General features: G+C 39.7%; 1 protein-coding gene across 2 annotated transcripts in view; it reads right to left on the reverse strand.

The window, feature by feature from the left end:
* The window catches only part of CCDC50 (coiled-coil domain containing 50), a 65,273-nt gene extending 55,524 nt beyond the window's left edge, over positions 1–9,749 (reverse strand). For both annotated transcript variants that reach the window (XM_032337830.1, XM_032337823.1), the window contains exon 1: positions 8,921–9,749. In XM_032337830.1, coding sequence (XP_032193721.1) covers positions 8,921–8,969 — 49 coding nt within the window. In that variant the 5' untranslated portion in view covers positions 8,970–9,749. The remainder of the gene's footprint in view (positions 1–8,920) is intronic.
* Positions 9,750–13,565: the final 3,816 nt, after the last annotated feature.

Here is a 13,565-nt window from a genome sequence, read left to right on the forward strand (position 1 = left end):
GAAATAAGGTGTGACCATGGAAACCTAGGAAAATAAGAGAAGCAGACAAGTCCAGTTAAAATCCAGCCATCAGGGATAAGATAAGGGGCCTTTTGTAGGCAAAGCCAGAAAGTGATCTGTAAATACAGATATTGAGAATGGGCAGTTCTTTCCAAATAGCTGTTGGCCCAGATGTTAGAGCAAGCTCAAGTAGTACAGATGGGGCGATAACAATCTTAATCAAGTCTTTCTCTTTCTCTACTTCAGGTTTCCCATCTAGACAACAAAGACTTTTTGAAAGTATTTGTCAAACCCTAACATTCTGTATTTTACAGACCCTCATAATATTAAAGGAAAAAAAAAAACTATATTTTAAAGCATTTGATAGGAAAGTGCTCCTAAAATATTAACGTAATTAATGCAATAAACTACGGACTCCTCTACACAGTCAATTTAAAAAGAAAAAAAAAAAAAGACAGGAAAAAAAATGTTGTTGTTGATTGAGGGGCAGTGAAGAAGGAAAGATACCCTTATAAGCCACTCACACTTTTTCTATTTGCAGTTAAAAATCCCGGAGTAAAGTTAATGGATTAAGTGACTCAGCTTTTATGACTCATTAGAAAAATAAAAGCCAAAAAAGTCCAGTGGAGACTCCCCTGATATTTGGTCACTGAGGAGCTGTGTTGAGACTGGAAACACTCATCACACACTAAACTTTCGAAGCCTAATGGTCAACCTAGGCACTTCTGATAGAAGTTTCTAAGAAGACTAAGTAACACTTCCTTCATGCAAAAGTCAGTAACACATTTTGAAGAGAGCCAGTGATAAGCAGTAAGCTAAAAATCCAATTATTTAAAAAACTGAATCTGTTTACTCATCCAATTCATTCATGAAAGCCCACAGACCCTTACACAGAGCTGACATACGAAATACTCGTTACACATGGCTTCTATCTAGAGAATCAATTTTGAAGTACCTAGAAATATATATGGAGTGTAAATTTATTCTTCAAAAAGAAAAATCAGGATTTGTCTATATTTTTAAAAGTCACTATCAATCTAAAACACACTATCATAGGAATACAGTCAGCAATAGTCAACGACACCAACATATTAAAGAAAAGTTGTAATGGATGCTCATGGTGACAAATGAATATCAAAAAAAAAAAAAAAAGTTAAATAAGGATGTTTTTTAAAGTTTCATCAAAAATGGTCCCGCAAAACCTACTATTTGTTCCTATAAAGTACCAGATAATAAAAAGTTTAAGCGTTGCTGGTCATATGCTCCCTGCCACAATTACTCATCTCAGCCTTCATAGCGTGAAAGCAGACACAGGCAATATGTAAACAATAAACATGGTTTTGTTCCAATAAAACTTTACTTATAGAAACTGAAATATGAATTTCAAAGCATTTTCACATGTCATCAATCTTTCTCTTTTTTTTCAACCATTAAAAAATATATAACCCATTCTCAGCTCACCTGCTGTGTGAAAACAAAGAAGTAGGTAGGCTGCATTTGGCCATGGTCCATAGTTTACAGACCCCTACCCTAGAGGAACAAATTCCAATTACTAGAGAGGGGGATTAAAAAAAAAAAGCCTGCTCAACATTCTTGAACACTGACAGAGAAATGAGTTGCCACTACAAAAACTTGAGAAATTATAGAGTAGAGAGGATTCCTGCACTAGGGTGACCACAGTATTCTCGTCAGTATACTGCAAATGTCCATTGGGAAAATACAAATGTATAATCTGGGTATAAAAACTACAGACTCCTGGGACCACATCCAAGAGATTTAGCTGGTATCTAGTAGGGCCAGCAATGTGTTTATAGTGAAGCTCCCATCATGAACAGTCTAATGTTGCACCAAAGTTTAAAAACCATTGACATTTGTAAAATATATATCTGATATAAGACCTGACTCCACAATGTATAAAGAACCCTCAAAACTCAATAAAAAGAAAACAGCATAATTTTTTTAAGAGGGGCCAAAAGCTTAGAACACACACTTCAACAAATATGTAAGACTGGCAAATAAGCATAAGATAAGAGGCTTAACATCATTAGTTATTAGAGAAATGCAAACTAAAGCCACATGTATTATTATACACCTATTAAAATAGCTAAAAGTAAAAAACAAAAACAACAACAAAAAACCCTTGACAATGCAAAATGCAAACTGTGGACAAGGATGCAGAGCAAGTAGAGCTGGTGGGATGGTGGGAATGCAAAATGGTACAGCCACTTCGAAAAACAGTCTGGCAGTTTCTTATAAAGCTGTACACTCACCATATGACCCAGCAATCCCACCATAAGTGCTTACCCAAAAGAAAAGAAAATTTTCTTTCACCAAAAAAACCTCTCTATGCAAATGTTTACAGGGACTTTATAACCACCAAAAGTGAAAACAACCCAAATGTTCTTCAACAAGTGAATGGATAAGCTAACTGCGGTATAGCCAAACACTGGAACTCAACAATGAGAACAACCAGAATTACTAATACAAACAACATACTATCAGATACATTATGCTAACTGAAAGAAGCTAAACTCAAAAAAGTACTTACTGTATAAGCCAAATGATATGACATTTTTGCAAAGGAAAAATTTATAGTGGCAGAAAACAAATCAATGGCTAATGGGAGACAGGGAAAAAGGGTAGAGAAGTTTGGGGGTTATGTAACTGTACTGATCTTGACTGTCGCAATAATTACAAGACTATGCATTTGTTAAAATTCAGAACTGTAAATTAAGGATGAGTTTTTACTGCAAATAAATTATACCTCAGTAAATCTGACTAAAAAGGAAAAAAATACTGATATATAAACAAAACTGATTACACCTTGTTCTGGTTTATGAGAAACTTTTCTCTGTTTTAATGTTAGTGTATATGGTTACCAACTATCAGATGCATACATACATACTTTAATGTATGTGGAGGATTTTTTGTAAATGAAATGCTGTAAAAATAAATGGGTGTGTGTATGTATGTGTACATTTGTCATGACTTCTAATGGTAATATCTGGGAACTCTTTTGCACTGGTTTCTAAATTCAAACATCTGGGGATAAATGGACTAAATAATCCCCAAGATCCTTCTGCATATATAAGCCAATTATCCTTTGTAGGTATTATTCAAGATCTAGGGTATCCTAATTTTACCTTTTGAAGCACAGGTCACCTTTAAGTGGGTCATCAGTTAAAAATATTAATTCAACAGACCTTCCATAGCTACTTCTGAAACTGCAAATACAGCTAGGATAGGTTTGTTTTTCCCCCATGACTCAGAGTGATTCATTTTAAAAATATGCTCGTTGTACTTAGAAAACTAGGATTTCAAGCAGAGTTTCCTAAAGTTTTGTGGTATCTATAAATGCTTTCTTTATTAGCAGAATATCACATAGCTTTTTATCACTAAGGCAAATTCATTTATTGCAATAAAAACTCCTATACCCCTGGCAAGGACTGTGGAAAAACCATGGCCTATAGCTTTCTTTGAGTTTATTTCCCTATATGTTCAAAGTGTCCAAGCCTTTAAAGTTTAGCCCCATCAGGTAGAATACAGCAGAGAACATATGCAGTTTGTTTGTTTGTTTGTTTGTTTTTTAAATACAGCATTGAGGCAAGAGTGCGACTTCCCACACTTCACTCAATAATTCATTTGATGAATCAAAAATAAAACCTAAAAAAAGGTTTTAATTAAAAAATAAAGCCTATATTATCTCATTCATATCAAAAATTATCCCTAAAGTAATGCCAAAACATCACTGAAATTGTTCTCATTATTTTCATTCAACTGTTCTAAACATAAGATAGTATTAATGAAAAACAGTAAAAATTAATCTGATGTATCTATAGAGTAATTTAAAAGAGAGAGATGACAAGGGGAAGGAGGAAAAGAAAGAAAAAGGGAAAAGGTAGGAGAAAAGAGAGAAAATGGGGGAGGAGGGAGAAGGTAAGATAGGAGAGAATATTTGCAGCTTTAAATGTTTCTAATTCTAGCCCCAATGTGCTAATTCCTAGCTACTTAACCTCAGCAGTTCAGTACACTCACTTCCCCGTTCTATCCCTAAGACTTTCCTCTGGAAAATAAGGAGGTTGGTTGGGATCAGTGGTTTTTAATGCTTTCTACTCTGAGATCCTTTGATTAAATATCAATTAATTTTACAGTTGACACATGGAAGAAGTTGTTCTTTAGGTATCTATTAGTTAAAAAATTCACTGACTTAAAAATAGTTTATTAAAAATCATAATTTACAAATGATAGTTATATCCATTTTTAAAAATTAATTCAAACAAGAAAGCATTGCATCTTTGCACATAGCAACAAACTGGAAGAGTTTTCCTTTTTCCTTTATGTTAGAGGCACTTGGGGTGCAGTATAAATTTAGAGGGTTCTTTACAGCAACTCCTTGAACTCTACACAACTGCCTCTCCACTACAGTGAATGAAGATCATGTCCATGCGCCACAGGGCATGCTTTATTGTGAAACTACCCTTGCATAACAGGTGGCACACAGTAGATAAACACTTTTTAAAAAATATGTATCTAAGATTCTTTCCAACTTCCAAATTGTGAGATAAGTGCTTTAAACCTATTACTCAAAGAAAAATCAAAACCACAAAAGAGCATTTGTTAGGTGTTTTCACTAAAATTTTATTCTTAATAATGATTACCTCCAAGGACAGAAGAAAAGCATAGAATTCTTTTTTCTTTTTCTTTTCACTTTTTGTTATACATCTCTACATAGAATAAAATCTATTTTTAAGATTCACCTATGAGAAAATAAACATTAGGGAAAAAAGATTAGAAGTTTTTATACAAAAAAAAAAAAGTATTTCTTTAATAAATTTAATTCTGGCACTGTGATCTGTAATCCCTATGGATAAAAGGCATTATCCCTGCCCTTTAAGAGCCTAGACTCTGAAAAGGAATATAAGATATTATTTTTAATATATAATAATAATATACTACACCAGATGTATGATTCCTGAACCAACAGGGAGCATTTAATAATATATTCATTCATTCATTAATTCACATATGCAAATATTTGCTGAATATTTTCTGGCTATGTGAAAGACCTGAAGCCAGATGAGGGTAAAGAAAGATAAATAAGATACAGATCTCCCAACTCAGGTAGATCCAGCCATTGTCTCCTTAAAAAACAGCAACAACAACAACAACAAAAACCTGCTGTATAATTCTGAAGAAGAGAGAAAATGAGTTTGCCCTGGAGCCAGATGCTGTATGTCTGACAGATACTTCCTTCACATTACATGCCTAGCGTGCGCATGATACGCTTTAGATCTCTGGGAAAACTTGCTTAATTTACTGCACCAGACCTAATTTTGTATCTTTCCCCTTAAAATTCTGGATGTGTGCCATTAATTTAATTTACCTCATTATACCACTGGGGTGTTCTGAACCTAAAATGAATCAGTGCTTTCGAGACATATTTCTGAAAATTTATTAAACTTTATCTTTCACAAAAGAAAAAGATTTTATTTCAGAATAGCTAGCTGCTTTTACTTCAAGAAATAAGTCACTAGGTATACTGATTCAGACACACACGCACACACACAGAGTTAATGAACTCTGGAGATGGTGGAACTTTCCATCTGAAGAGTAGTACAAACACGTAATACATAATGCATTTCTTACTACTGTAAGAGAAGAAATAAGAAGCCTGGCAGTAGCAACTGATGTGTTGTGCTAAATGGCTATAAATGGAAAAACTCAAATGCCTATATAATTACAAAGGAGTTGGTAAAAGTTTAAGAGTCTAGAAATGGCTTTGATGGGCAGGCTAATATTAGTTTTTAGAGCAACATTTTAAGAGTTAAAACTCTGTTAGACAGAAGGAGCAAGATTATGATGATAAGTGAGCCACTCCAATTAAGTAGCAATATGGGAATCTAAGTGGAGGGGGCAAATAGGAAAGTGAGGGGTCTGGACGATTGTGTCAGAAAGAAAATTCGGGAAAGAAGCCAAAACTGACCAAAATCCTAAGTCTGCCAACTGAAGACAAGCATTCATTTTTTAGAAAAATATACTCCCAGTTCCGATCTAAACTAAGAAACTTAAAGAATACTGTTGGAACCTGACCTGACTATACCTTTGTCTAACATTTGCAAATTGCATGATGCATTTGAATTATACATCTACTGATTTAAGAAAACAACGGCTGGAATTATTTCAAATCTTGTTGGGTAGAAGCTCAAATGTTTCAGGAGAAATAAAGGACTATTCCTAAACATTGGCAACAGTAATTGCATTATAAAAAGTATGTGTGTTCCAAATTCGCTTTTAAACCAGAAATAATGATGTGTGTTGACATTTAGCTAGACTTAATTCCTTTCATCTACGTATGAATTCAAATGTGTCCCTTTGTCTCCTACTTTAAGAGATTTCCTAAGGTAAAAATACTACTGTAATTTTCTTTTTTTTTAAAGGTCTGTCCAAATGATGAAATCTTCAACCACCTTAAAAGTAAGTAAGCAAGCACTGGATTTTAACATAGAACAGAAAATTTTAAAATATTCCCTGATGTCAGCTGTTACCCATGACCTCTGTTGAGATGTTCACAACAAAGGTCACAGGGCTCCCCAACCCCTCCCAAAGAAAAGGCAGTGTGAAGCCACAGACATCCATTGCATTATTCTTAATCTCTATTGGAATCCACCCTATGACCCCAAATCGTAATTGTATATGAATCTACCAAAGTTTAGATTGAAAAGAGAAGTGGAGGAGACGGATTTTAAAAACAGCTTAAAAATCTATGCCAGGATATTAAGCAATTTACCACTAAACTTCCTTTACAAACTGAGTTGGAGTTTCAGTATTGAGAACAGTATTGAGAACAGTGTGTATTTTACCGAAACATGGGCATCAGCTTTATTCTCTTTAAATTAGGGTTCAAAGACATTGTTAGGGAATTACTGGGCCATAATTAAGAGTTATATTACAGAAAGATACCCTTTATTATACTTCAATGGGTCCCAGGTCAAAAACTACACCCATTAGGAGGTTCCTAGCCTAATACAGCATTTCCTTTGAGGATCCTAGAACCAGAAAAGTCAGAAGCTTACAAAGACAATGATCTCTACAATTTCTGACCACCTTCGAAATCAATCAGTATTTAATTCTAACTTAACCAAAGAGCCACACCAAATTTCCTTCCCACTTTACCCTATCATGCAAACTGGATCGTCAAACACCACATTATGCAAAGTGAAAGCCAATTTGAATGTGCTAAAATTCCAGAGTTTAGGAATAGAAACATCTTGCATTTTTAGATGGAAAGTGTTTTTTAGAATCCCTTGAGAAAGAAAGTACTAGAATAAATCATTCATCATTCATGTTTTGGTTAGAAACCAGAAGACCTAAGAGTCATACAAATGCATATACAAAAAGTGAGTTTCAAGTTTGTTCCAGGTCACAAACAGGTACAGGGGGCTGGGTAAAATCACAGCACTACATGATTAATACTTAACCTGTTAAGGTTGTGTTTGAATTCCAGTGTTCACTCTACCCATCGTCCACCCCCAAAAAAGCACAACACATCACATAGGGTCACTTTTTCTTTAGAGATATCCAACACACTGATATCTGTCCATAAAACTCCAACCCAAAAGGCTAAATACAACCAATCTCAGAGACTAGTACTTTCAAAGTCTAATCTGCCTTTCCTCCCACTCAAGCAACAGACTTGACACTGCTGTGAAAACTACATTTACATGAGAATACCTGAATAGTCACCAAAGCCAAGCTGGAAATTGAAAGGTTGAAAGATCTCAGGCCTAAACTCTCAGACCCTTCAGGAACAATAGGGCAAGCCTGGCCCCATCAAAAATTCTACGTAAAACCAGTGACTCTATCTCCTAGTGTTCTGAACTCTGGGAAAGAAAGCAGTGAAGCCTACTTGGTATTTTGGGGTGGGCCTGAACACCCACAAGACCATCAGAGTCAAATCAAGCTGTCACTGAAACATGCAGTTCCAAGAAAGCAAAAATTCTTATTTTCAATTCCACATTTCCAGGACACCCCAGGCCACATTGTTCAGCTGAAACAATTGACATTCACAACAAAGACAACCTTTGCAAGCCTGGATAGCACTCTGTGATTTCCACACTTCCGGGGCCAAAGAAGAGCCAAAGATAACTAAAGGTTATCTTTTCAACAAAAAATGCTAGATCCTGGAGCAGACAATCAAGAGCAGAGGAGGGAAGTCAAAAGGCTACTTGCCAGTGGCTAAATCAGACCCGTACTAATCAACCATAATTTCCCAGGACATCAGAATAAAGAGCCCTTAAAAATCAAGGTCACCAGTCAGTCCCCTGTTCCCCCTTGCCCCTGCTTTTCCTAAGAAAAAATGCTTATAGCAACTTCCCATCAGCCTGCCCGCACTGGGCAGTGCCAAGACTAAACTTTTAAACCTTGAGGGAGGTGGGAAAGTCAGCCAGCCAGCCGCTGGGCTAGTTAAAGTGGAGAGAAGGAGGGAAAGAGTCAAGTTTCAAAACAAAGGCTCCACAAGGAACTGAATGTCAACCCCTCCCCACTTTCTAGCCTTCAAGCCAGCTAGGCTGGGCCTTGATTTTTAAGGACACAAATAACTCAGATTTACCCAGCTCTCGAGCGTTCACCAACGCTTTGCTCTTCGGTAAAACATTCTGCACAACCACTTGCTGAGGGTGGTGCCGTCCGCTCTCCCCCCACTTCCTCGGGGGAAGAAATCGGGCTCATTAAGTAGTGACTCGCCCAAGGTACCACAGTAGAGCCTCAAGTCAGTTCTGTCCCCGACCAAGGCGCCAGGGCCAGGGCACCGGAGGCGCCCGCGCGAGGGCCTCGGGGGCCCAAAAGGACGACGTTCCCCGCCCGGAGAGAGCCAGGCTGGGAGAGGGGAGGGGCCCCGCGCGCCTCGCGCCCCGGCCCCTACCTTCCTTGACTCCCGGCAGCTTGGACTGGTCGATGGTGACTTCAGCCATGTTGGGCCGGGGTCCCGGCCGGCCCTCGCCGCCCTCTTCCCCGCCCGCTACCTTGCCGCCGCTGGCCACAAGCGCGGCCCCGCGCGCAGCAGCAGCGCCCGACGCGGCGCAAAGTCCGGCCGGCAGCGCGCCGACCGGGGGGAGGAGCGGCCTCCGCGGAAGGGCTGGCGACAAAGGCGACCGGAGACCCGGCCCGGCGCCCCAGGCTGGCAGCCCAGCCACCCCGCCGCAGCCACCTGCTCCCGCGCCCCCGGCCCCGACCGATACCCAATCTCCGGAGCCCGGAAATGGACCCGGGCCGTCCAGTACGGAGGGAGAGAGGAGACAGAAAGGCGGGCGGGCAGGCGGGCAGGCGGGCGGGCCTGGGTGGGGAGGGGGAGGGGAGCTGCAGGTCTGTAACCGCAACTGCGAGTGGCTGGCGAGCGAAGATCGGCGCCCGCGGCCGCCTCCCTGCTGTCTCCTTTGTGCCGCGCGACGCCCCCGAGGCTGGGGCCCCCCGGTGCCCCCGCCCCCGGGCCCTGCCTCCCTATCCTCGGAGGGTCGCGTCTGTCGGCGGGGCCTTTGTGTCCTGAAGGCCTCAACAAAAGGGCCACATGGGTTACCCAGAACATGACCGGTATTGTCACCAGAGTCTACAGCATTCTGTGCCCTGGTTCCGGGCTGAGATTCCCTGCTGCCTGGCTCTCTCAGGCGTTCCTTGTCTCCCGGGATTAGTGGAAAGATTATATATGGACTCGGAAAACCTCTAATACAACCTACAGAACTAGACAACAGCTGATATCTGGGCCAGTTTAGAGAAGAGAGCGTTCACAACCAGCTGGAGGAACTGAGTCATTCATTCATCAAAAAACGCATGACTGTCTACCAAATGCCATGTTAGGTACTGGGGGTGTTTCAGACGTTCCAGACATTATCACATATTGGACTATAATTGTGACATTTTATTCTCCCAAAAATAGACATCCTGTCTGCATCTTCTGGCAACAGAATTCTCCCTCTCTTCGGGACTCCGTCCTCAGCTGTGGGCTCCTCTCCTAAGAGTGTGCAATCGTAGAACCTCCCTAGAGCCACCACGCCCACCACCACCCACACCTGTTTCTCTAAGGATGGGTGTGTGACCAATACAGGTCAAGCAGTATACTTCCCTGGGATTCTTGCCTAAAGAGGGACAGGTACTTTATGTTTTCTATGCGGAAGCTTTGGGCTCACTAGTAAACAATGAAACCAAACTGCAGACCGAGCAAAGATAAGAGAAAGAGAGATAAAGAGGGCATGTTCTGATATGAGAGCAAACCAGGTCCCCAGAATAGCTGCGATGCCTACCGCTCCTGGATTCTGGGATCTACCTCCAGCATCCTCTCAAATTTAAGCTGGTAATTTTACTCTCTCAAGCGTGTAAAAATGGATTTTCCTCCATTCATAACTCAAAGAGTCTCAGTCTGACAGGCCACAGGGAAGAGGTTTTATATGGACAGGACATTTTAAAAAAAATAGGGTAACAAAATGTAGGCTAACAAAAATTTAGGAGAAGGATTTCTAGGACTTTCTAGGCCAAAGGGTGAACAACTGTGGCCACAGGATTTTTTTTTTTTCTTTCTTCTTTTTTAAGAGAGGGAGAGGAGAGAAGTGGGGAGAGGCAGAGGGAATCCCAAGCAGGTTCCCAGCATGGATCCTGAAGTGGGATTGGATCCCTCCACCCTGATATGATGATCTGAGCCAGAATCAAGAATCCTGCCCCTCAACTGACTGAGCCACCCAGGAGCCCCAAGCCCACTGGATTTTAATGACTGCGTTTTATATGCTTAAATGATTACATTTTAACTGGTTATGTCAATATAATGTAACACATTCAGTTTTGCCTCTTATGTTTCAAAATCTAAAATATTTACTCTTAGACCCTTTTCCAAAAAAGTTTGCTAACCAGTAGTACTAGGCAGAAAGAACACTCAGTAAGTTAAATGTTGGAATAGGAAGGTGATAATATTAGAAAGGTAGTTTTATGGTGATTTTTAAGTTCCTTGCCTTCTACTGACTTTTTCTAAATTTATGGTCATAGAGAATGTTTGTAATAGATATTTTTGGTTGCCCTCTACAAATCCATTCTCTCCACTTCTCTGCCATGCTCTGCCCTAGGAGCTGACATTTATGAGTACATCACCAGGACCTCCTTGCCTTGTGCTTCCTGTTGAGTTGGACCAATGGGAAGCACTGTCATAAGATCAAAAGAAGGGAGGAAAGAAATACCAGCCTATGAATTACACTCCTCTCCCGCTTGAACTAGGCCAAAGTTTGGGCCATACCCTGGCCTTCAGATTATACCGCCTCTACCAAAGCCTCTTTTCCATGGCTACAGCTCTCATGGGTCTCTAATAATACCATTCTCTTCCAGTGCCCTTCAGGCCTAGGGTTGTAAAGGCTTACTACTATTATTAGTTCCTTGAACCACACCCACACCTCTGTAATAGTCCTTCATTATATTCTTTTCAATTAAACCATTTTGAATGTGTCTGGTTTTCTGCCTAGATTCTGACTAATAGGATAAATAAGATATGGCCAAGGGTCACTGATTTGTTTTCCTCAAAAACATCCACATATCTGTCCTAGAGAAAAACAAATGTATACGAAGTCATGTTTATGTTTCAGGAATCAGCTGCCTTCAGCAGGAAAAGTAATGAAAAGTGACCAGAAGCCCCTTTCTGTTGCTGGACCAAATGACCCTAAAATCCTCCCAAAAGTCAGGCTATCCTTCCCCACCTCCACCCTTACTCTGTATCTACCCTCAACCTGAGCAATTAGAGCTCACGTTATGGGGTCAGCACCTTCTAGCACAGGAGTGAAATGACTAAATATCTTCTGATGATTTAAAAGGAAATGAATGGACTTTTTTTTTTTTTCCATTAGACGTTCTTTCCTGCTTTGTCGAAGATTAGTTCACCATAGAGTTGAGAGAGGGTCCATTTCTGGGTTCTCTATTCTGTTCCATTGATCTATGTGTCTGTTTTTGTGCCAGTACCATACTGTCTTGATGACTATAGCTTTGTGATAGCTTCAATTAATGGTGTTGGGAAAATTGGACAACCATGTACAGAAGAATGAGACTGGACCATGTCTTTACACCACACACAAAAATAGACTCAAAATGGATGAAAGACCTAAATGTGAGGCAGGAATCCATCAAAAATCCTAGAGGAGAACGCCTCTTAGACTTCACCTGCAGCAAATTCTTCCTAGACACATTGCCAAAGGCAAGGGAAACAAGGGCAAAAATGAACTATTGGGACTTCTTCAAGATAAAAGCTTTTGTACAGCAAAGGAAACAGTGAAATCAAAAGACAATGGACAGAATGGGAGAAGATATTTGCAAATGACATATCAGATAAAGGGCTAGTATCCAAAATCTATAAAGAACTTATCAAACTCAACACCCAAAGAACAAATAATCCAATCAGGAAATGGGCAGAAGCCATGAACAGATATTTGTGCGAAGAAGACATCCAAATGGCCAACAGACACATGAAAAAGTGCTCAACAACACTTGGCATCAGGGAAATACAAATGAAAACCACAGTGAGATACCACCTCACACCAGTCAGAATGGCTAAACTTAACAAGTCAGAAAACGACAGATGTTAACAAGCATACAGAGAAAGGGGAACCCTCCTACACTGTTGGTGGGAATGCAAGCTGGTGCAGCCACTCTGGAAACAGTATGGAGGTTCCTCAAAAAGTTGAAAATGGAGCTACCCTACAGTCCAGCAAACACAATCCTGGATATTTACCCCAAAGATGCAAATGTAAGCAATTCGAAGGGGCACATGCACCCAAATGTTTATAGAAGCAATGTCCACAATAACCAAACTATGGAAAGAGCCCAGATGTCTATCAACAGATGAATGGATTAAAAAGATGTAGTATATATATACAATGGAATATTATGCAGCCATTAGAAAATGAAATCTTGCCATTTGCAATGATGTGGATAGAACTAGAGGGTATTATGCTAAGCAAAATAAGCCAATCAGAGAAAAAGACAATTATCATATGATCTCACTGATACATGGAATTTGAGAAGCAAGGCAGAGGATCATAGAGGAAGAGGGGAAAGAATTAAACTATACAAAATCAGAGAGGGAGACAAACCATAAGAGACTCAATCTCAGGAAACAGACTAAGGGAATTTGGAATGGAGGTGTATGGGAGGGATGGGGTAGCTGCGTGATGGACACTGGTGAGGCTATGTGCTAAGTGAGCGCTGTGGATTGTATAAGACCGATGAATCACAGACCTGTACCCCTGAAACTAATAATACATGTTAATAAAAAAATGAGATAAAATAAATGAAAGGAAATGAATATATATTGAATTCCTATAAAGAGTTTATGTATTTTAATGTCCTGAAATGTCAATTTTACAGTAAAAAGTAGCAAAAGATGGGCTTCCCAGAGGAGGTACAAATCCCTAATTTTAAGCAGATCTCAAACATGCAATTCAGGGCTAAATTGCAACTCAAAAGCCACAGGTAGAAATAAAGATTTATTTATAAGGTAATAAAATACCTTATTTATAAGGTAATTGAGTAGATTATTATAAAGGAAA

This window comes from Mustela erminea, chromosome 1, assembly GCF_009829155.1.
Source record: "Mustela erminea isolate mMusErm1 chromosome 1, mMusErm1.Pri, whole genome shotgun sequence".
Classification (NCBI taxonomy): Eukaryota; Metazoa; Chordata; class Mammalia; order Carnivora; family Mustelidae; genus Mustela; species Mustela erminea.